The sequence below is a fragment of the Electrophorus electricus genome, chromosome 8 (genome assembly GCF_041902795.1).
Source record: "Electrophorus electricus isolate QZ-2024a chromosome 8, ASM4190279v1, whole genome shotgun sequence".
NCBI lineage: Eukaryota > Metazoa > Chordata > Actinopteri > Gymnotiformes > Gymnotidae > Electrophorus > Electrophorus electricus.
Genome location: NC_137504.1, coordinates 28,270,001 through 28,294,000, shown reverse-complemented (window position 1 = coordinate 28,294,000; position 24,000 = coordinate 28,270,001). Strand labels below are relative to the sequence as shown.

Below are 24,000 nucleotides of genomic sequence, written 5' to 3'. Positions count from 1 at the left end.
GGCAGGTTGAAGATTTTCTCTGAGGAGAGCGTACCACTCTTTGGACCTCCCCTTCCTTCCCCACCAGTGTTCACAGACCACCAGGAGTTCAGGGACTTTTTACTCGTCAAACGTCAGTCTGCACATTTAAGGTTTTTTTTTACCACATAGCGTTAATAGCAGATGCGAACAGAAGTAAAGTAAAACAAGCAGGGATCAGCACGGATCACTTTTACACAATCAGCAACTGTACATCGCATCATACGTCTGTCGGCTTCCCTCTGTTCGCGTGTTTCAGTCTTGTTACCTCTCCCGTTCAGTAATAAATGGAGAGAAAGCCACTCTTGAGACCCCCACGTTTGCTCAGAAGCGTCAGAGGACTCTCGACATGCTGATTAGATCTCTGTACCAGGACCTCATGCCAGACCTGCATAAGGTACACACACACACACACACACACACACACACACACACACACACACACACACACAAATACACACACGCACGCGCAGACACAAACACACACATGCACAGACATACATACACACACACACGCAGACACACACACAGACACACACACGCGCAGACATACATTCATACACACATAAACACACACACACACAGACACACACACACACGCGCAGACATACATTCACACACACATACACACACACACGTACACACAAACACACACACGCACACGCAGACACACACACAGACACACACACGCGCAGACATACATTCATACACACATAAACACACACACACACACACACACACACACACACACAGACATGCTAATTATCTCCTGGCCCTGCCACTGCCGTCTGAGATGCTGCTATCTCTGACACTGCTGTTTTTTGCAGCATTTCGTCCCGAAGCCTGGCAGACTCTCGTCATGATGGCATAGCTCTTCATCGTCTCGCTCCATTCTTCCTTAGCATCTCACCCCTTGTCTCACCCTTTTCTCATCATTCTCCTGTTAGCTTCTGCATTGCCATCGCTCTTTTTCGTGCTGTGCCACCTGCCCCTGTTCACACGCGGTACTTTACAGACAGCTCTACGCTACTGCAAGGCTTAGCAGTTGCAGTACCTGCTGAAATACATTCCCTGTGAACCACATAGAACACACATACCTTACTAAATTCATTATTCATCTATGATTATGTGTCTGTGTTTAATGTGTATGTTGTTTACTTTGTTATTTTGTTTAGACCTAAATAAATTATTCCCTTTTCCATTTATGTTCTAGTGATTGCTTCATATGTGCCTCTTGTGTTTCTAATGCAATGTAACATTCTCAGCTCAACTAGTCAGAAGAAATTCAAATATGGTTTTTGATCATCTTAGATTTGTGCCACCTATGACCAAAGGACAGTCTGTGGTTTTGGTGCTGCTCTGACCTTTGGCTGCAGTTGCCTGAAAAGGTTGCAGCACATTATTATTTCTTGTGAGTCATCTTGAAAAGTTCCTGCGGTGAGCGTGCTTCTCAGGACACACCCTGTAGTGTATCAATGTCCTGCATTCACTCTCCTGTGGCCCCAACTTTGCTCTGTCAGTCGCTCATGCGCTCACTCTGCTCTGTCACGCAGTTCTTCATCTTTCCTCTCAGACCTGCTCGTGTGTGTGTGTGTGTGTATGTGTGTGTGTGTGTTGCTGCTCCTGTAGGCTCCCTTCTCTCCTCAGAACATGCTGAATCGGCGGTCCTTTAGCGACGTGCTGCCTGAGTCGCCCAAGTCTGCTCGCAAGAAGGAGGAGGCGCGGCAGGCTGAGTTTGTCCGGATAGGCCAGGTAACGTGGGCACACGTGGGCACACGTGGGCACACGTACAAGCACACAGGACAGTCAAACAGCTTGACAAGTTAAGACACAAGGCAGTGCCTGTCATGGAGATGAAAGAGTGTCAAGAATACAGTCAGTTTTGAAGGCGACCACCACTGCTGGGATACCTAACCTGGGTTGAATTTTATTGGTTGAAAGATTTATACAAGACATTTGAAATATGGTATGCAGTAGTATTTATGACAAACAAATGGTATGGCACTTTATTTTGGGCGTTTTTCCTAACGTTGACAAGCCTGTTCTAATGTAATAGCTCCCCTCCTCTACGTCCTCGGTGCTTTGTTTTTGTGTTGTTAGCGTGGTGACGTGTGCTCCTTCTATATGTCCTGTTCCCACGTGTTGTAATTCCTCCTTCCATGTCCTGCTCCCACGTGTTGTAATTCCTCCTTCCATGTCCTGCTCCCACGTGTTGTAATTCCTCCTTCCATGTCCTGCTCCCACGTGTTGTAATTCCTCCTTCCATGTCCTGTTCCCACGTGTTGTAATTCCTCCTTCCATGTCCTGCTCCCACGTGTTGTAATTCCTCCTTCCATGTCCTGTTCCCACGTGTTGTAATTCCTCCTTCCATGTCCTGCTCCCATGTGTTGTAATTCCTCCTTCCATGTCCTGTTCCCACGTGTTGTAATTCCTCCTTCCATGTCCTGTTCCCACGTGTTGTAATTCCTCCTTCCATGTCCTGCTCCCACGTGTTGTAATTCCTCCTTCCATGTCCTGCTCCCACGTGTTGTAATTCCTCCTTCCATGTCCTGCTCCCACGTGTTGTAATTCCTCCTGTTATTAGTGTGTCCAGCCTTACCTCTTCCTCCTCCCAGTCCTTCATTACAGCTCTTACGCTTTCTTCCCGTTTCTTTTGCTTGAGTCAGTTATTGTCCTCTCTGTCTCCCTCGTTGGGATTGTATGCATGTTTGATTGTACGCATGTTTGACTGCTTTGTCTTTGCTGTTTTGTGTTTCTCATTGCTTCCTGTTCTGATTCTTGTTTGCTGTCATATCGATGAAACGGTTTGTGTTCCCTAAACCTCGACTTGCACTTCCTATGTCCACTTGTCATAGCTAAAACAGAAACTATCTGGACACAAACTCTGCTGTGTCATTACAGGCACATTTTAGATCTACTTTCTGCAGTTACATAAAGATAAAATTATGATTATATTCAGAAGCAGTAAACAGAGGCTTCGGTTAGCTGTCTGTCTAGAGAGCCCTCAAATCTAAAGAGCTAGCTTGTAACCTTGGCGTACTAATGGACTCTAATCTCAGTTTTAGCAGTTATATCAAACCAATTACTAACTCAGCATTTTATCATCTTAAGAACATTAACAAAGTTATAGATCTCCTGACTAAAGCAGGCCTAGGGAATCTCATCCGTGCCTTTATTTCTAACGAGACGGATTACGGTAATGGGCTTCTAACAGGACCAGCATGCTTCTGATATGCTGCAGGAACATGAGCTGTGCATAACTCTCAGATCATTAGGAACAGTGCCAAAGGTAAACAGTACAACATGTCAGAGCTACTATACTGCTGTTAGACAGCACCAGGTGATAGCAGATATAAGTGCCCTGACACTAGGCACTTTGAAATCTTAACTAAAAACGTTCTTATTTGACAGGGTTTCAGCTTCATTTAAAACACTGTTCTTTTAGCTCTACAGCAATTCTATCCTATAATGGATCTTTATTATTCTAATTAATTTAATTTAATTTAATTTAATTTTCTTTGCTTTTCTTTAAATCTGTTGTTTTAATCATGTTTTAATCAAACTTTTAAATTTCCATTTTCTTTATATCCTTTTGAAATCAATTTTATAAACTTTGTATTTTCTCTTTTGTAAAGCACTTTGAATGACCTCAGTCATGAATAAATACACTTTATAAATACACTTGCTTTGCAAATGTAAGCAACTGAACTGGTTCCAATAAAAAAACAAACAAACAAACAAAAAAATGATGGACTGTGACTGTGGAAGTTTCACAGTTCGTGCTGAAGCTCGCGAACAAAACTGACATCCAGCATTTTCATGTGAATTATTTGTCCTTGGTGTGAAAAGACCTTTTAAGGTAGCTTAATCTCCGAACATCTGGCACATTTCTTTAGGGGAAAAATCTTCTTTTGTCTGTGCATCTTTCCAGGCACTGAAGCTGAAGACCATAGTCCGTGGGGATGCTCCTACCAGTCTAGTCAACACGGGTCTCTGCAGAAAGGAGGTGAGAGAAAGAGAGGAATACAGGAAGAGGATGTGTGAGAGAGCAACTGTGAGAGAGGAAGTGTGTGAGAGAAGCTTGGAGGTGTGTGGAGGAGAATGTGTGTGGGAGAGTAAGTGTGTGAGAGAAGCTTGGAGGTGTGTGGGAGAGGGAGCTTCCATCTTTTGAGTTCTCTTTGTGTGTGTGTGTGTGTGTGTGTGTGTGTGTGTGTGTGTGTGTGTTTGTGTGTGTGTGTGTGTGTGTGTGTGTGTGTGTGTTTGTGTGTGTGTGTGTGTGTGTGTGTGTGTGTGTGTGTGTGTGTGTTTGTGTGTGTGTGTGTGTGTGTGTGTTTGTGTGTGTGTGTGTGTGTGTGTGTGTGTGTGTGTGTGTGTGTGTGTGTTTGTGTGTTTGTGTGTGTGTGTGTGTTTGTGTGTGTGTGTGTGTGTGTGTGTGTGTGTGTGTGTGTGTGTGTGTGTGTGAGTGTGTGTGTGTGTGTGTGTGTGTGTGTGTGTGTGTGTGTGTGTGTGGTTTCCACAGCCATGGGAGTCTCAGTCCTTCTGCACTAGCTTTACATACGACATTGTGGCTGGAGATTCTTGGGGTCAGTCACTCCTGGTCGCCACGGAGTCCGCGGGGGTCATGCTCTTAGAAGGTGAGAGTACTTCATTATAGGTCAGCGCCAGCTAACTGGTGCCGTGCCCAAGCAGTTATGAAATAAGTGGCATTTCTGCTGTAGGAAAAGCATAATTCCAGTTTTATTCTCCAGTTTCAAATGTAAATTCATACTTTTGCAATACTGAGTGCAATCTCTAGATACACTGTAATGACACTATGCACAACCTTCAGCTGTTGTATACAGTATAAAGCGTAGGGTGCCAGTGTAACAGCATCATGCAACTTAGGATCACAGTATAATAGATTAACTACATATTGTACACAGCATATTTGCACTTGAAGTTTGGTAGTATATTACCAGTATTCTCCATATTGCCAGAGTTCTGTATACCAACATATCAACAACAAAGTTATTCAGTTTATTCAGAGAGGTTCATTCATTCAGAAAACCAGACTTCTCCCACTGTTCGATTGCTCACACTCCCATGTAATATTTAGCAGGCTACAGGCCGCGGCGAGAAGCCCGTGTCACGGCGAGCCCAGTGGTGTAGAGTTCCTGAGCTTTTACTGGGCTTGTTACCCTGGCAACGACAGCGCAGGGGGTACGGGCGAGCAGCCCGTGCCGCATGTACGCACAACCTGCGTGCGTGGCCACGACACACGGGTGGCACCGCAACAGCTGTAGCACACCTAACGGCACCACGAGATCATGTTAAATATCTGCGCATGCCGGCGATGAACTTATCGCATGTGCAGAGAACACAATGCCTTCTTTATAGCAGGACACCACTGTCATGGAATGAAAACAGACCATTTCCCATAATCCTCTTTGCATGAATTAGCATACAGCTTTGGGTCACAGATGTTTCCTGTTTACTGTACATAATCAAAGTCCATATGTTTTAATGCTGTCCTGAAGTAGCAGGTACCAGTTTGGAGAATTCATGCTTTCATAAGTAGATTAACTGCTAAAGAGATTTATGTTGCTCATGAGTTTGAGACTTTCATTTTGAGCAGACCATTAATTTGATTCAGTTTTCGCTAAGGAAAAGGAGAATACCGGTAAGTAGAACGTGTGATAATAAAACATCTACCTTAGTGAACCAAAAAAAACAAACAAAAACTTGAAAGATGAATTCTGTATGAACAAAAAGGTTTACTGACACAGAGCAGTGAAGTCAAAGTGGTGTAATTATTTGGGCCCTTGCAATGGCTTTGCAGTGAGTTTTGGGTGATGGCAGGTCTCTTCCAACACTCAACCAATTCCCAGTGTCGAAATTTTTGATTGAAAAGTCAAATCATAAAATGTCCCATAAGTAAAAGATAGCCACTAATAATATGAACCAAACTATGTTGTAATGCCATGAATTCTGCCCTGTAAGACACTTCTTGTTTGTCTTTGTTTTTAGCATCAGACCCACTACTCTGCAATGCAGGTAAAATACATCAGTTCTTTCCAATCAGACTTCAATGTAGTTACACTAATGCTGAATAATTCATTTTAATTGTAACACTGGAAACCCAAAATAATCCACAATTTATACAGTGCCTTGCAAAAGTATACAACCTCTTTATAACTCAGCAGATTCATCCAGAACAAACATTTACATAGTTTGTTCTAGCCATTGTTTGTCTTACAAACCAATATTCTCGTAAAGTCAAAGTGAATGATGTCACTTTTTGCTGCAACAGGGGCCTTAAGTCTATTGGGGTAAGAGTCTACCGGCTTTGCACATTGTTTGAAGGGATTTTTGCCCATTGGTCCTGGCAGATTTGCTCCAGGTTGTTCAGTTATGGACGCCAATTTACAGAAAGTGCCATAGATTCCCAACCAGAATTCCCAACCAGGGGAAGTTTCTCCCAAGCTTTAGTATTTTTAGCAGACTGAAGCAGGTTGACCTGCAGTATCTACTTATAACTTACACCATCCATCAGTCCTTTAATTAGAACAAGATGACCAGTCCCCGCTGAAGAGGAGCATCCATGATGCAACATGATGCTTCCACCCCCATACTCTCTTGTTGAGGAGCATGCAGTGTTAGGTTTACACCACATAAAGCATTCCGATCTTTGCCAAAAAAGGTCCAGTTTTGCCTAATCTGTCCACAAAACCCTATCCCATGCTATAGCTAAGTCACTCTAAGGTTAGGGTCACCCTGACCCGACTAGCGCTGACGGACAGCGTCAGGCTTGCTGGATGGCATTGGTGATCGACTGTCGCCTGTTTGATGTCTTCCGTACCGTTTTATTTATTTTTTTCGAATTGGTCCTCATCAGCAGTGTTTTGGCTGACTGCAGGTTGAATTGGCTATGGTGGTTGGTCTTAAGGAGGTTCCTGATTGGTTGTTCAGTCTAAATTGGCTGTCCAGTCTGAATTATTATTTTTTTTTCTACACAGAAAATAATTCTGTTGTACTGACTATCTAAAAAACAGGTGGAACATTTGTCATTGCCTTGGCATTACTGTATGCAGTTTTAAGGAAGGAACTGAAGCTCAAGAAGTTACTCGGTGCACTCTTTCTAAGAAGCCTGCACCTTTGGGAAGCAGCGGGTTCCTTCGAAATTATTTCCTTTTGCGCAAGCTCGGAACATTCGTACCTGTTCTTCATCAGCTGTAGTCTGGTGTGTTAGAGTCTAAATACACACCATGGCCGACAGCGAGCTGGTGGAAGGCGATCAGCAGTTGCTCCAAGTTAGCATTAGATAGCGTTAGTTAGCGTTGGTTCTTTGGTGTCAGTTTGGTGTGGCCTTAGCCTAAGGCTGTCTGGCAAAGTCCAGCTCTTCTGCGCTGTGCTATTTCTTCTGTAATGGTTCTTTTCTAGCTCCCCTCTCATGCGGTGCAGTTGTACACAGAGCTCCTGATGTTGTCCTTCCCTTGCTCCTTCAGAGCTTTGTGATGTACTATTAAATAATGTTTCTTAATTTTTCTTGGTACTTGAATTAAAGGGGGTCTTTTATCCAGAACTGAGTAAGTTAATTGTATCTTCATTAGTAAGTTTTATAAAAGAATATTTTCTTGCATAAGACCAATGTAAGAAACATATGTATGAAAAAATATTTTCTTACATAAAAAATGTATTTAAATGAATTAAGTCAGTAATTTTGAACGGATTAATTTTTGAAGTCATTAAAACAAAATATGACAGCACAAAATATATTAGTGTCATTTGTAATCCAGATGAATCTGTAGACATAAGGGGATTGCCTTTTGCAAGGCATTATTTATCATTTCTAGTATAATTTACAATAATCAAATACAAACCAAATGTAATGTTATAGTGTTTGTAATCTAAACAGGGACTTGAAGTTTTAACCTATCATATGTGAAGTGTCTTAGAGACGTGATTGCCAGTGCTTTGTTAAGTACACTCAGTAAGCCCAAGATGCTGTGCTGCTTTGTGTGTGGGGGCAGACTCTTCGTCCCTTCCTCCGGTGCAAGTGTTCGACAAGACCCTCACAGTCAAACAGATGCATGTGCTCGAGCCACTGGACCTTCTCATCATAAGGGCCGATAAAGGTGCGTGCGTGTACTTGGCTGGAGGCGTGTGTGTGTTTGAGTGAGGCACACAGGGAGGGGACGTCAAAGAGGGAGACGAAGTGTGATTTCAACCATATACACCGGCACATGTGAATATGTTAGTGTTTGTATGCCAGATAGTCCACCCCTGTGTCCTGAGTATCTCGACACCTGCGTCTCATTCTTACAAGCACACACACACATACACTTAGACGTGCAGTCTAGACTCAAAGCTCGTTACAGAGACGTAAGGGAAAGTACCAGACGTTGTCTTAATATTAACTAATATCTAACTAATGCCCCCGCACCCCCAAGCACCTGAAGTAGACAGTAGCAAGGAACTTTTGCTGGAGGAAAATAATGAATTCTCTGCAGCCCTCATCACCAGGCAACCTACTGTTTATTGTGACAAGACTTTCACAAACCAGCAAATTGCATTAGCAATTCTCTAGCACCGACGAGACAGGTCCTTAATTGGCCACCAGGTTATCACAAACAAAAAAAGTTGTCCAAACAGAATATAACAGCTAAAGTAATCTCACCAATAGTAGCACAAAGTTCAGTCTAGCAGCCACACTGTCCTTTAGACCATCTAAAGAATAATACTTACCACTACCTCCATATTACAGTCCTTGGGTAATCCAATCATACACCACAACCAGGAGACTGCACACAAATGCTGCTGGCATTAGCCTGAATGCTACAGCTTAGTGAAAGATTATTGCCTTCAGTTAAGAATCTTCAGTTTGAAAACAGCACTTTTGAGGGTTGAAGATTTGGATCCAATCAGGCTGCAGCAGGGTCTTGGTCTGCTGAGTATTAACTGAAAAAAGTCATTGGTTGAGGGCTTTTATTTTGTTTCAAGAATCTGCTTTGCCGCAATTTGTTGCCTGGCTCCGTGTGACATTTTTATCATAATGATATTTACACACACCAGGGTCCAAAAGCCTTAGACTACTACCATGAACTGGTTTTATTTCATCATTCATCAAAAACTAAATTAAAACTTTAGTTAGCTTACCCATGTTCAATAATACATTATTTTTAAAAAACATTTTTTTCCTCTGCTTGAGAAATTCATGTATGAAACTGAAATATGTCTGCGTATTCGGTTTGCACCTAAAGTCAAAGTCACTTTATTACCATTCCCTCTCTTCCATCCAGAAGCCTTGGGTGAGCAGCAAAATATACTCAACACTACACAATAAACAATACAAAACACTATAACAGTAGAGTGAACTGCTCAGGACAGGAAATTAGCGCGCAGGTAGTGGGTAATTGGGGAGGGGATGTGTTATTCAGTGCTTTTCGGCAGCTGCTAATAGATGCATGATTTATTGCTTGTTTTTCTTTCAGGGAAGGATGCCCGTCTGTACGTGTACAGACTGAGCACGCTCAAACGGGGCGTAGAGGAGCGGCAACTCGTCCGCACCAAAGGCGACAGCAGAGAGAACAAGCTAGAGAAAACCAGGGGTATGAGGAAAATGTCTGGTTAGATGATTCCAGCTTTCTGTTGCACCAAGCTGTTGGAAGTGGAGTCGTGATGTTGGGAACGTTTTCCCGGCTTACCCTGGGTCCTCTTGACACCTGTGTGTTCCAGTAGAGCATCTCTGAGGCAGGGAAAAATGGGCAGTTCAGGGCATGTCAGTACCTCTGTCTAATCTGCAGCAACCATGCATCTACGCCGTCAGCATCAACTGTCAGCATATCTCAACGTGCAATTAATTTTGGAATTAGCTGATTTGGAAAAGCAGTTCTAGATGCTAAAACTGTAAAAAAAACCCCCCACAAAAAACCCAACAATACCAACTGAATTGTAAAGTGACGTCGAGAGGTGAACTGAGGCAGTTAATTGAAGAAGTCAAGCAATTGTCAACAGCACTGAAGTAATAGGGTCCACTTAGCACAATATCTCTACAGTCCAGTAAAGAGCTCCGCATTAAATTGTTTGCTTTTGTCTCTTCAGGCTGCCATCTCTACTCCATAAACACGCACCATGGGGCGGAGCTTCGTATTGTTGCGGCGATAAGGAACAAGCTCCTCCTCATCACAAGGAAACAGCCGCGCTGTGATTGCCTTACGTTCGTTGGCATGAGTACCGGAGCCAGCGATTCGCCGGTGGAGGAGTTCCAGTACATCCGGGTAGGAGAGGGGTGGAGTTTATTCTGATTATAGTCAGCAATATGATATACACTGTCAACAGCACCATGGGTATAGTCTAAACAGTTGGAACTATTTAACCAGTAACCCCGCCCCACACCACACCCCACAAAAATACAAAACATAATTGGTTTTACTGAGCAAAACATTTTGCCTTGAGTTGATTTCACAGTGAGCTAAAAAAAAATACATGGGCCTTCTTTGATTGGCAGTAAATAACTGTGCCATCTGTGTGTGGATGAGAACTAATATTAATCAGCATGGCTTAATTATCAGAACTCGCCTTCTGTCAATAACCACTCATTTACATATCCATTTCATATTATTGTTTTGGTGTTCTTGCACTCTAACTGCTAAGGGTGCAGGGATTAGCAGCTGCCTGTCAAACATGCCCTTTTGCCTGTGCCAAACAGGAGATCTGCCTGTGCGATTCCCCAGTCATCATGTCGCTGGTCGATGGGCCGACGGGCGAGAACGACCACATGATCTGTGTGGCGTATAAGCATCAGTTCGACCTGATCAATGAGAGCACTGGCGATGCCTACAGATTGCACCACGTTGACTCCAACCGGGTTAGAGACTAACAAACACACACACACGCAGACACACACACACACACACACACACACACACACACACACACACACACACACACACACACGCAGACACATTTATACCTTCTGTTTATATCCTGTCAGGACACACAATACATATGTATTATAGATACGTAACTAGCTATATATAATCTGTATTTAATTTAATTACAAGTAATTTACATTTTTTAAGGCTAACTCTAAGGTAATTTTAACCCTGACCTTTGAAACTCTTTCCAACCCTCCCAAAAGAAGTAAAAAATTTAGGCTTTTACATTTTAGGCTTGGTCCTGACAAGTTCTTGACAAGGTCCTGACAAGTTCAGTTAGCTGTTTTGGTCTGGTTTTTCTACTTAGATAGGACATTTGTGTCTTGACTCACACACACACACACACACACACACACACACACGATGATGAACACAGTTGAGGTCTACTGGATGTGGCTCATGTGTTTGCAGGTGAACTTCGTAGCAGCCATAGACGTGTATGAAGACGGGGAGGCTGGGCTACTGCTCTGCTATAATAGTCTGTATCTCTTGTGTACATGCATATCCACCGTCTTGAGCCTTTGACGCCATGCCTGACACCTGCCAATCATTTTGCTCACAGATCTCTGCACTTATAAGAAAGTGTGTCCATTTAATGGGGCCACACCCATGATTCAACCCAACTCATCTGACTTCCAGTTCAGCTGGAATCAAATGCCCAACAGCATTGGTGAGTAACTGTAGCAACAGTGTACCCCCCCCCCCCCAAGTTACCACAGCAACGCTATCACTATGGGCTGGGCGTCCGTGGCCTATAGCTCCATGGCGCAAAATCTCCACAGGCAGCGTGGGACATGCCAGGCATCCCAATGTAAGACCTGCTAATGTGCTACAGACTCGCTTACCTAAAGTAGATTGGATTTTATGTGTCTGTGCTAGTAGTGGGACTTCATGGACAAAATTTAAACCAAATACAAACAGTCATGGCACCACCAAAAGAAAAACCCCATAGCTGAAAAACATGATGCTTTGGTTCCTTGGTTATTGTTTATTATTGTGACACTGGTGGTACAGAGGAAACAAGAAGCGCTGTTGCTAAAAAGTGCTCGTTGTTATCCATCGGACGCTCAGCACAGAAGTAATCTTCTTCGTAATGTGAACGCAGTTACTAGACTTGACTTTACGTCGACGGTCCACTAATGTGCAGCCCCGTCTCTCTGTGGGTTTAAATAAGGGTAGAAAGCAATTAAGGAACAGGTAAACGCAATCAGTATTCGGGAGACTGTGAACAGGGCAGGTAAGAGGTGTGATCCCTAGCAGGAGTGGGCGTGTCCTTCCTGCTAGCTGGCCGACCAACCGTGACAATTTAACTGAATATTTCAGTTAGATGCTTTTTATACATGTTCTATATGTGTATATATATATATATATATATATATATATATATATATATATATATATATATATATATATATGTTCTATATCATTTGGCGAAGAATGTGCAAACGAAAGAAAAGAAAGGTGCAAATGAGTCTCTGTGTTTAATGAAAGTAATGAAAATGAAAGCAAACCTAGAAGTGTACGAACTACAACAAAAGTAGCCAACGTAACGTTAATGACCGACAATGCTCATGAACACAAAGCATTCTTAAATAAGCTGTAACATAATGACTTAATAACCCAGAGCTTGTGTGGCTACTGAGACAAGCACACACTACCTGAAGGAGGTGTGGACTTCCATAAACTCGACAAGTGACAATCAACATAATGTAAACACTTATTTTTGGATGGTTTTTAATATTACGTAAAATAAGTCCACAGTGTTGACACAGTGTATCAAAATCAATAAGTTTACACCGATGGCTAAAAGCAAATAGGTTTAGTTCCTTGTGCCCATTTTCGTTCCCACAGATAATGTCCAAGTTATCCTATATTCCAGCTGTGCAAAGTAGTGATTTGGTAATCTCATAGTGATGTCACTTCCTGTGTTACAGTGTGTGCGTTTCCCTACATACTGGCGTTTACCACCGACTCCATAGAGATCCGGTTGGTGGTCAATGGTAACCTGGTGTACACAGCTGTGGTTCCTGAGCTCCAGCTGATTGCTTCCAGGGTGAGTGCTGTGTTTCACCGCCGCGGGACATGCAGGACATGCGGGACATGAGGGAGGCACATGTCCTCCCAGCTGGAGCAGGCTGTGGTTCGCCAGAGGGAGTGGCCACAATATGCAGTTTGCTTTGGCTCAAACTAAAGTTAGCTAAAGGGGAGGATGGCAGGAAGAAAGGGTAACTATCAAAAATAAATGTCAGTCTTCTCAAGTGCCCTTTTATAGACGACAGGTCTCACTGTTTCTCTACCTAGTCCGACATCTACTTCATGTCATCAGCGCCGGTGAACTCTGCCTCCAACTGTAGCTCCAGAGACACCAGTTCCCAGAGTTCTCCTCAAACACCCACAGGCTATGAGATGCCCATTTTCCCGTCACCCCTTGGAGATGGTAGGTGAAGCATGAAGGGATATGTTGTTGTTTCTTTCCTGCACACTGTTACGCTGTGGACTGGGGAATGCTTTTTTTTTTTTTATTATTATAAAGGCTGTCTTTGATTTTAAAGTGTCTTTTGTGGTGTTTTCACACACATATGTTGTACCCATGGGTTAGTCACAGGGTACATGTGTGCACGTTGGTTTATCTGCTTTTAGTTCTGTGTGCTTAAGATTGAGCATATGGGTCGGGTTGGTGTAACGCTCTTTTCCACGCTCTTTTCCACCCTGGTCCAGATTGTATTCGGATTCCCTACGGCACCAAGCTTTCCCTCTACATGTCTAAAGACTCTGAAGGTACTGCGGGGTCTTCCACCTTTGCCTGCGTTTCCCATACTGCCACACTAACATGCACATTGCCACGGAAACCTGCCCCGGGTTTTGCTTTCGTGCACAGACGCATGCTGACAGAGCTCTAGTCAAAAGCTCGGTGAGCGCAGTGTGTCTCAATGTGTCTCAACCGTCCTTTCACACACAGAGAGAGGGAAAGAGAGGGAGGGAGCGGGAGGGAGAGAGAGAGGGAGAGCAGTGATGGGAAAAGGAAAACATGAAGGTGATCAGTGGAGAGGAAGAAGGACACATTTGTCACTGTGCATACTTTTGTCGAAGCCCCTCTCCCCTGCTGTCCCTCATAGACACACAGTTTGCGTTACCCAGAGTGCTACTCTCAGATCGTTTGGCCTAAAGAGAGGCAGCAAGGGCCTGGGACAACCCACATCCTGGTACTTTAACCAACCGGCCAATCACCTGCAACTGCCATCTCTGCATCATGTGGCAGAATCAAACTGTTCGTCTTTAACACATATCTACACTGACTACTCACTACTCATACACACACACGCGCGTGCACACACACACACACACGCGTGCGCACACACACACACACACACACACACACACACAGTGTTTTGTTTTGTTTTTCTTTTTCTGTTGTGCTGTCGTGCATATATGTATGAGGAATATATCCAAATATCCCAGAAACTGCATGCTTCCACCAAGGTTTGGGTCAATTCTTGAATGTATCCATTAATTCCAATTTAGCCAACCTGCTTATGCTGTCCAAAGGTGTTGTTGACTGGTAGATAATGTATGAAGTTATTTTACAGATCACTTTACAGATTCGCATGCTCTTGTGGGGTGGGCATGGAGTTTATGCTAGCGTCTGCCCATATAATAACCTCAAGAATCCTCAGAAATAATTGGGATGCTGTCAAACTTTGGGAAAGGAATGGTAAAGCTGTACTAAGATCAGTAAACCCCTTTATTGTGGAGCTTGTAAACACCACAGATCATTCGTCCTCCCTTGCGTGCATGTGCTATAACTGCTGATGCTGACAGTAATAGACCTTGAGGCAGCTGAAAGCGGATTCTGTTGAATTTGATTCAGTTTCTATAATTCAATTCAACTTCATTTAAACGTTTCGACCATAGCGCTGGCCTTGGCATAAGACATGCCTTTGTGTCCAAGAGCTTGCTTCCTTCTAGGGGGACTTCATCATTGCCTGTGCATGTGCTAGATAGCAGGGCCTGACCATTTTCTTTCCAGGTTTAACTGACCCCTCGGTTGCTCTTTGTGTAATACGTTGTAGATGGTATAGCTTCTGTTGCTCAGTGTGCTTTGGTCCTGGTTCATTTTTTGTTCATTTGAGTGAACAGCTTTCAATTTGGAAAAAAAAAACAAAACAAAAAACTAAAATTCTTTGGTTCCTCAGAGCCCGCTGTGAATTTGAGGAAAAAGTATTGGTTGGGAGTGACCTCTAGTGGTGAAAATGCTCATTATGAAGAAAGTCTAATTTAATAGTTAAATCAGCAAAACAAATCACTTTGTCACTGGTTAGATGTGGCAAGACTTTGGTTTTGGGTAATGTCTAATGTATTTGTGTAAAATCTAGCATCTTCACAAATCTACCTGCAACACATACATAATTTTCACTTTCAACACCCAAAGTTTTTGCAACCTTGGTATGTACTAACATTTTGCCTAACCAAATTATGAACCAGTAGGGGTTACATTTTTAAGCTACAAATGATCAGATGTCCAACTAAATGCTCCCTTAACCCATAACAACAGTTTGAAGGAAGCATTTACTGTCGTCTTACCGGTTCGTATAACAAGTACTTAGTTTCCATCAGCTTCTTGTTTTGCTCTTTACACTTGGTTCTGTTTCATCGTCTAGCCGGTACTTACCTACTGCTCTCTTCACCTCTCATTTCAGGAGAAGCTCCGTCCAAGCATATCTATAAAATCCCGCTGAGTAACCTAGTTGGGCGGAGCATAGAGAGGCCTCTCAAGTCCCCATTGGTCAATAAGGTGCTTACGACGCCCGCCCCCGGGGTGACAGCACCCGTCCCTGTGATCCCGGCCACGCCCTCCCTCTCGCTGTCCCGCATGGAGATCAAAGAGATCGCTAGCCGAACGCGGAAGGAACTGCTGGGTAAGTGGGTTCTGTGTGTGTGCATGCCAGAGCGCACTAGCCAGGCGATGAAGTCATCAGTTTCTCCACGATCATCACAGGGAGCTGACAGTCAGGACACTGCAGCAAATGGCTTCTGCTCCATTAAAAAAAGCACGTGTGGTCTTATTCAACCGTGTGTTATTATTGCGGTTGGTTTTCTTTTTAATGTGATGTAATGCAGCTGTCAGTAGTAAAATATTTCCTAATATGGTTCCATTCCAAGTTGCCCATTAGCAGTGCTAAGACTGTCAGGTGCCCAGCACCACGCATACCTCCGTGCAATCGTCAGCACACTTCCAGAAGCATGTGATTTCTTTTTGTTGGTTACTCTGGTGTGCCTAAGGGCTGTCATGCCTTGTTGAGGTATGCAGGTTTGGTTCTGTAGACCTTACTATTTTTAATATATTATTTTATATTTGCATATGTAAGTTTTTTTGTTATCTGGCTCCACTGCTGGCAGTACCTGCTGAACTCAGACTGCCTGGGTCTCATGGTGCTGGGTGCAGGCCAGGCTTCAATTATAGGCCCATGAAGAACACCCACAAAAGTTAGTAGCCAACACTGGCAGCCAAAGGTGCCTCCCAGTGGTGTAGATGGGTATGGCTAAAGACTATAACTTGCTATGTTAAATTACATATAGTTTAGATATTTATAATTAAGACAGCTTATTTATGAACCAGGCATTTCTGTTGATAGAAAGATTGATGTCAATGATTTTGTCTCTCTTAAAAAAAAAAAAAAAAAAAACTTTACATATAGTCTTGCATATGGTATGTAGGTCATATGCAGGTAGTACATAATAATGTAAGTAATAATATGTAGGTAATTATTTCTTGTCAAATTATTGTTGCTTGTATGTGTGTGTGTGTGTGTATGTGTGTGTGTGTGTGTGTGTGTGTGTATGTGTGTGTATGTGTGTGTATATGTGTGTGTGTGTGTGTATGTGTGTATGTGTGTGTGTGTGTGTGTATGTGTGTGTGTGTGTATGTGTGTGTATGTGTGTGTGTGTGTGTGTATGTGTGTGTGTGTGTGTGTATGTGTGTGTGTGTGTGTGTGTGTGTGTGTGTGTGTGTGTGTGTGTATGTGTGTGTGTGTGTGTGTGTGTGTGTGTGTGTGTAACTTTCTGGGCTGGCTTTGTTCATGTGTGCGGTTGCTCTTCTAGGTTTAACTGAAGAGCCCAGCACCAAGGCAGACAGCAGCTCTCTTAAACAGAGGAAGCTGAACAAGAAAACAAGAGAGGACGAGAAACGGAGAACAGGAGGGATAAGCACTGAGCGGTAAGTAAGAGTGACTGAACGTAAAACTGCTCCCTAGCTCATCCATAGGACACCTAACAGGGTCTAGGTGTCATTCATCTCCTATGCCCTACAATGCATTATCAAGCTATATTAGATGCAATGTGTCCAATCATTGGTTCTGCAAGGCGCCTGTTCATAGTTACTATGGAATCTGTTCAATCGTTCACTCAGAGTCGGACTGGAGTGTGTCGATGGGGACATTGACATCCAACGGCATTGCTCCTCTGGCTTGGAGGTGGAGACTCACGAGGAGAGCCCGCCCATGGCCAGTACTTTAACACTCTTGACTTCCTTTGAGGAGGACATTTTGGATCTGAAGTGATGACAATCCCACAACACACCTCTGAAACCCCTGCTTAAACCTACCCGCCGTCCATATTGTTTGGGTTTTTTTGTACAATTTATTTTTGGATTTTTTTTTGTATGTTTACTTACTCATCGGCAGTATGTGATGTACAAATGGATCCCCAAAGCTTTACCCCTGAGTGAGTTTACATTAATCTGTGTGATGAAGGTAAAAAATGCGCTTGTGCGTGTATGTGTGTGTGTGTGTTTATGTATATATGTGTGTGTGTGTGTGTCTGTCTGTCTGTCTGTCTTGTTTAATGAGACTTAAGTTGGACTTATCGACACGGTCATGCAAAACGCTGTAAGGATCAGAATCACGTGGATGAGCGCCAGGATCAGGACTTTGAAATGGCTCCCTTCATCTTTTGAATTCAGTGGGCTGCAGAGACACAGGTCCCAGATCAGGTTTCAAACAAACAGAGCTTTATAAGATATACTCTTAAGGTTAATTTAGCCCTGGAAAACAAAAATTTACAATTTCAGGTCAAAGGTTTGACCCATGACAAAACAAAGCATCATGAACCAAGCCTAACTGTAAGACTAAAACGCCTGAAACAAAACACTACATCTATATTAACTCACATGCTGTAATTGCACAATGTGATTACTTTAGAGTTACTACACAGAAATAAGAATAACTATATAATAAACTAGTATAATAACATATAATACTTTATAATACTTATATAATATTATAATACTTATATATAATATATAATAACTATATATATATATATATATATATATATATATATATAAAAAGTGCATCTCAGGCTGCAGTTATACATGTGAACATATAAACAAATATATATATATATATATATATATATATATATATATATATATATATATATATATATATATATATATATTTTTTTTTTTGTTCACATGTGCAACTGCATATATATATAAAAAATGGTGAAATATTAATATACAGTACAGGTGAGTAGGTGATGCCATACCCAAGCTTACAGACCTTGACTTGCAGTTCTTTGGCAGACAGGGCAGAAATCTCCCACAAGTGCCGTTTTCTAAAAGACACTCAGCAACTGCAGGAAATCAGATTGGCCCTTGACTACATTTTCCATAAGGCAAGCAGCTATACTTCACTGGCCACCATTGATAGCTGCTTCATAATGCAGCTCATCTTACTGTTACAAAGGTTGTTGATTCATTAGTACATGCGCCTTGGCCTCAATGCTTAGCGTAACACTTTGTAAGTGCACTCTTAGAAAAACGCTTCTGCCTCTGAGAAAAAAAGGGCTCTGGAACACCTACATGCCTCCCTTGAAACCCATTACAAACTAAAAGGGATTTTATATACTAAAATGGTAGAATTAGGATTTAATACCTTCACAAATCATAGACATTTTACAGATGGGGGGAAAAACGAGCAGAAAGGATAGGTAAAGGTTTAATTGGGCTGTAATGCAGACTATACTCTGGTTTAACAAGGGAAACAAAGAAAAAGAAAGTAAAGAGACAGTGAAATGTGAATCTGTGTGATAGGCTTTTATTTCCCCCTCAGATGTGGGAATATAATGGAAGGGAGATGAGAGATGAGGGCCTCAGTCAGAGCTGCGCTGTTCTGTGCTACTCTTCCCGCTAAGATCGGCGCTGTTCTGTGCTACTCTTCCCGCTAAGAGCGGCGCTGTTCTGTGCTACTCTTCCCGCTAAGAGTGGTGCTGTTCTGTGGTACTCTTCCCGCTAAGATCGGCGCTGTTCTGTGCTACTCTTCCCGCTAAGATCGGCGCTGTTCTGTGCTACTCTTCCCGCTAAGAGCGACGCTGTTCTGTGGTACTCTTCCCGCTAAGAGCGACGCTGTTCTGTGCTACTCTTCCCGCTAAGAGCGGCGCAGTTCTGTGCTACTCTTCCCGCTAAGAGCGGCGCTGTTCTGTGCTACTCTTCCCGCTAAGAGCGGCGCTGTTCTGTGCTACCCTTCCCGCTAAGAGCGGCGCTGTTCTGTGCTACCCTTCCCGCTAAGAGCGGCGCTGTTCTGTGCTACTCTTCCCGCTAAGAGCGGCGCAGTTCTGTGCTACTCTTCCCGCTAAGAGCGGCGCTGTTCTGTGCTACTCTTCCCGCTAAGAGCGGCGCTGTTCTGTGCTACCCTTCCCGCTAAGAGCGGCGCTGTTCTGTGCTACCCTTCCCGCTAAGAGCGGCGCTGTTCTGTGCTACTCTTCCCGCTAAGCTAATTGCCCCTCCCCCCATCCTGTCCAGCTCACGGATCACCTCCGACTCCCTTTGGACGTCCTAACAAGGATCCAACATTAGCAGCAGCCTCGTCGGAAAGGGGAAATGTGGGACTATTTTTGCAAATGAAAATTTTAAATGTTATTTATTTGTTATTCTCGCTCTTCGAACAGGAGTGGGTGGAGCCACAGACTCACGGATGAAATTTGTAATTTTTGACGTTTTTTTAAACACTTTGTTCTCTTTGCCTCCCTATCTATTCACTTGCTCCTAACTGTTTTCGCAGTGGTTTTGTATCTAAATCAATATTAATTGTCTAGACTGTTGCTGAAACTCTGTGATATTGAAAACTTAAATTAAAAAAAAAACACCAAGTGTCTTAAAATATTGTATTGCCATTGTTTTTAATGCCAAGTACTACTTGTAAATGTTTGTGTTTCAGATGTGGCCTCAAACAAAATTATTATTATTATTATTATTATTATTATTATTATTATTATAGCTTTTATTCAAATAAGTGCTGTATACCACTGCTGTAGTTCATATTGTTCATTGATATGAAATAAATATTTATGGAATTTCAGTGACGTAATTCATGTCTTGACAGGTTTCAGTCATTGAAATAAGCACTCAATGGTACCAATTATTATTTATATTTTGAAAAAGAAAATTCACTCTATTAAAGATTTTGGAGTAGTCATTCAACCTGCCTTCTGCTACCCAAAGCAATGAAGTAACTCTTGGCAACTGAGTTAGTGGTTAGTTTATTCATTACGTTCCAGTTAGAGAAATGAACAGGTAAGCATGTATAGGGAAGTAGGTATAGGTATATGTGTTGGTCTAGGTTATTGTGTATTTGTATGCTTAAACTGGTGTGTATCTGTTTGTGTGGTCTGCAGTGGAAACGGCATACAGTCATTCCCATCATAAACAGGACTATGCAATTATATGCATTTACTATTACTACTATTAGAAGAGAATTAAATTATTGTTTATGTTATACAACATCACCGACTAGTGGGAAGAATGTGCTATTGTTCGTCTATGCTGTGCCCTACAAAATGCCAGAAGGCTAGCTAGTATGTACTCAGCCCAGGAATACCATACACAGTATCAAATAATGCTCTTCATTAACCTTACAGTTATGGATTAACCCTATAGTAAACACTGTTATATGCGTGTGTGTTGAAGATTAAAGGAAATATTAACTAACCTTACAAGTTTATGTAGACTCAGAGCATTTTAGTGTAACCTTTGTTAATATCTACTAAGAAACTACTCTATAATGTAGGAAGTCCTCTCGTTTCACCACATCAGAGAGTGCTTTACAACTGCCTTTTACGGAGTCTCCACAGAAACAGTGCTACTTCCTCATATTGGCTTTTCCCTCATTCAGCTCCTAAAACACCAAGATAAAGGCCTTCCTTGTGACCCACATTTTTCAGTCCTTGAGAAATAGGTGTAGAAACCTTGTTCATAAATTAAAATCTAAATGTCCTCTTGATGAAACAACAAGAAATTTAAATATTCCTAATACATTTTTTAACTGTATCAAGTCGTTATCCTCCATACTATACTCCTGTTAACTCCCTTGGCAATTAATTGTAAATATTGAGCATGTAACATCTGTAACATGGTAATGGTAAACGTGTACAAGAAATGGTAAATTATTTCAGTGAACCATTTATATCAGCTGCATCAATTTTAAAATCAGTTTCAAAGTATATCAGATAAAATATACATAAGGGAAGGCGATTTACACCATCATGGACAAAGGTTTATGGGCATCTGCAGGCATGGGGAAATTAAATGCAAGACTTATCAAGACTTTTTAATACCTCTCAAAGGGAAAATGAAGACCACTTGCATAATAACAAAATGGCAAAAACACACAATAAATATGTTTACCAACGTTACTGAAAGCATGTGATTTTTGGCAACCAATACCAATTTTTCATTACCACAGGATCTCAAAATCAGAAACTTCAATTGGAAAATGTTTAATTAAACTTTAATTTCCCCATGCCTACAATACTTTTGTTTCTGCTAGCTAAAAGCAAATAAGGAATGTACCTGAAACTATTGCACCTAGTGCACCTAGAAACATCAAATTTAGATGTTGGTTTCCATGAGTTCAGTCAGCAAAACAGCAAGCTAAATTTAATTTGCATATAAAATTTGGAGATTACAAAATGCAATGCACTAAAAAAATTGTATCCGATACACAAAACCAGCCTGAAAACAGTTCAGCAGGGTTTTACAGCAGCTCACCACAGGTCACATGAGAACAGCCGGGTTAGTTTGAGCAGATCACATGAGAACAGCCGGGTTAGTTTGAGCAGGTCACATGAGAACAGCCGGGTTAGTTTGAGCAGGTCACATGAGAACAGCCGGGTTAGTTTGAGCACAGTTTATTATACAAAGTAGTAGATTTTAACAGTAGCATTTTCTTCACATTGATGATTAAAACTATACTGTCAAATGCAAATATCCATGCAGTTGCACAGGTCTGATGACACTGCGATGACTCATAATTGACAATCCAGTTTGGGGAACAGGCTATCTAACTTCTAGTGAGAGCATTTAAACAAGACAAAATAGCATCTTTGCACTGTTCACCACCACAGATCTGCAACCAGCAGTTATTTATTCATTATTGCATTATTTTCAAATAATAATAATAATAATAATAATAATAATTATTATTATTATTATTACTATAACAAAACAACATTTTTTTCCAGTTTGTACATGAAATAAAGTTAGTTCCAGGTCAGGAAATAGAGAAAGAGCACAGCAGAAATCTGACAGACACACAGCAGTAAAGGAGAGAATAACTGAACAAGTCCTCTTAATTACTCAGTTACTTACTCTGCGTCTTTAGTATATTCAAACTGCATGAAAAAGCGCAAGACCCGAGCAGTCCACCATTAGCCTGCTGAGTTTAATGTGCACTGGAAAATTTGAATGAGGAGGTGAAGAATAAGATAACTGTATTCAAGTGTAGATTATTCTAGTGTAAGAGATCAGACCAGTGCAGAAAAACTGATATCGTTCCACGTCTAACTTATATATTTATCAGATGCCTTTGACAATGTTAATCATAACATTTTATTGCTTTGATTGGCTATCTGAAGCTGCCTTTTTACCCAAGAGCGCCTGTAGAGATATTTTAGGCATGCCTACAAAACAAATTTCCACTCTCTGGATTCTATTAATAATTCGTTATTAAGATATGTAACATAAGCTTTTCATTCATAACACAAACACACAATTCAGTTTGTCAGTGTGAACTTTATTAAATCACAGGCTGAATGCTGCTCAGTGAGAAGAGAAATACATTGGCTCATGTTTTTGTGTACAAAGCAATTATTGGCCAGCTACCTTCATATTTGTATTTTCATTAACAAATAAGATTTGGTATGATTTACATTCCATGCTTTATACACTTTGATGTTCTAACAGTACAATCTAAACTTGGTAAAGTGGCTTTAAAGTTTACAGGATTTTAAACCTAATGTAACCCTCACTAAAAAAGCCTGAACCCAATGGGCTGCAGGCTAAACGAGTCAGCGGGGTGATACAGTTTTGGAATGCTACTCAACCAATCAGATCGTGTGGTCGGAACTAACTGTTGTATAAATACATATCACTGTATGGCATTGAGCCAGCAGCTACTGTGGCATATATAGTACACATCACTGTACAGAACTAGCGCAGTGCTAAATGTGTCGCATATACACAGTCACAAACAGGTAACATCATAAACAATGAATATTTATTTAAACCTACATGTTTGTTTGCATTTGTTTGAAGATTGATTCATTGCTGAGTTTTCTCAGCTTGCATTTTTTTTGTTTTGTTTGTTATTTATTTTTCATCAGTGGCTCCACACTGTATGTTGAGATTTTAAACATTACAAACATTGTGCAAGATACCAGAGTGTTACCATGGTGCACTTGAAAACAAGGTACAGGGTTTACCTCCTTCCAAAAAACAGGTTATTTCTTTGTTATTCTGTAGTAAAAGCTTTTCAATGCATAGAAATGTGACAATAACATTTCTATAACCAGAGGATTACTACAAGCTATTGTATTAATTATGCATATTATTAGAAATAATGTAATTACATTAATCAACTTAATTAGAATAGCCATACATGGACTCACCTTATGTTCTTAATTAATTATTGTAATTTACAGCAAAAATGAACAATTTCAAACGACAAACTTTGTCTTGGGCCCAAACGTTTATGAAGCTTGAAAGGCACTGCATACATGATTTCTTCTTTTA

The 24,000-nt window shown here is 41.6% G+C and overlaps 2 protein-coding genes across 8 annotated transcripts in view; one reads left to right on the top strand and one right to left on the bottom strand.

Annotated features, from left to right (window-relative positions):
* garnl3 (GTPase activating Rap/RanGAP domain like 3) overlaps positions 1 to 18,312 on the top strand; it is a 70,891-nt gene extending 52,579 nt beyond the window's left edge. For 3 of the 4 annotated variants that reach the window (XM_035527474.2, XM_035527476.2, XM_081718852.1), the window contains 18 exons: positions 6 to 112; positions 300 to 415; positions 1,648 to 1,770; positions 3,950 to 4,024; positions 4,538 to 4,652; positions 6,025 to 6,051; positions 8,028 to 8,132; positions 9,489 to 9,605; positions 10,099 to 10,274; positions 10,706 to 10,864; positions 11,346 to 11,412; positions 11,497 to 11,604; positions 12,869 to 12,987; positions 13,236 to 13,371; positions 13,653 to 13,712; positions 15,632 to 15,850; positions 17,034 to 17,148; positions 17,341 to 18,311. In XM_035527474.2, the coding sequence (XP_035383367.1) occupies positions 6 to 112; positions 300 to 415; positions 1,648 to 1,770; positions 3,950 to 4,024; positions 4,538 to 4,652; positions 6,025 to 6,051; positions 8,028 to 8,132; positions 9,489 to 9,605; positions 10,099 to 10,274; positions 10,706 to 10,864; positions 11,346 to 11,412; positions 11,497 to 11,604; positions 12,869 to 12,987; positions 13,236 to 13,371; positions 13,653 to 13,712; positions 15,632 to 15,850; positions 17,034 to 17,148; positions 17,341 to 17,491 (2,095 nt within the window). In that variant the 3' untranslated portion in view covers positions 17,492 to 18,311. Of the gene's footprint in view, positions 1 to 5; positions 113 to 299; positions 416 to 1,647; positions 1,771 to 3,949; positions 4,025 to 4,537; positions 4,653 to 6,024; positions 6,052 to 8,027; positions 8,133 to 9,488; positions 9,606 to 10,098; positions 10,275 to 10,705; positions 10,865 to 11,345; positions 11,413 to 11,496; positions 11,605 to 12,868; positions 12,988 to 13,235; positions 13,372 to 13,652; positions 13,713 to 15,631; positions 15,851 to 17,033; positions 17,149 to 17,340 lie in introns of all 4 variants that reach the window. The other variant, XM_035527475.2, reaches the window with a different exon arrangement.
* Positions 18,313 to 23,463: 5,151 nt separating this feature from the next.
* The window catches only part of zgc:63972 (protein CutA homolog), an 8,103-nt gene continuing 7,566 nt past the window's right edge, over positions 23,464 to 24,000 (bottom strand). For all 4 annotated transcript variants that reach the window (XM_027004116.3, XM_081720070.1, XM_081720069.1 and 1 more), the window contains one exon: positions 23,464 to 24,000. This exon is cut by the window's right edge and continues 553 nt beyond it. The gene's annotated coding sequence lies outside the window, so the exon portion shown is untranslated.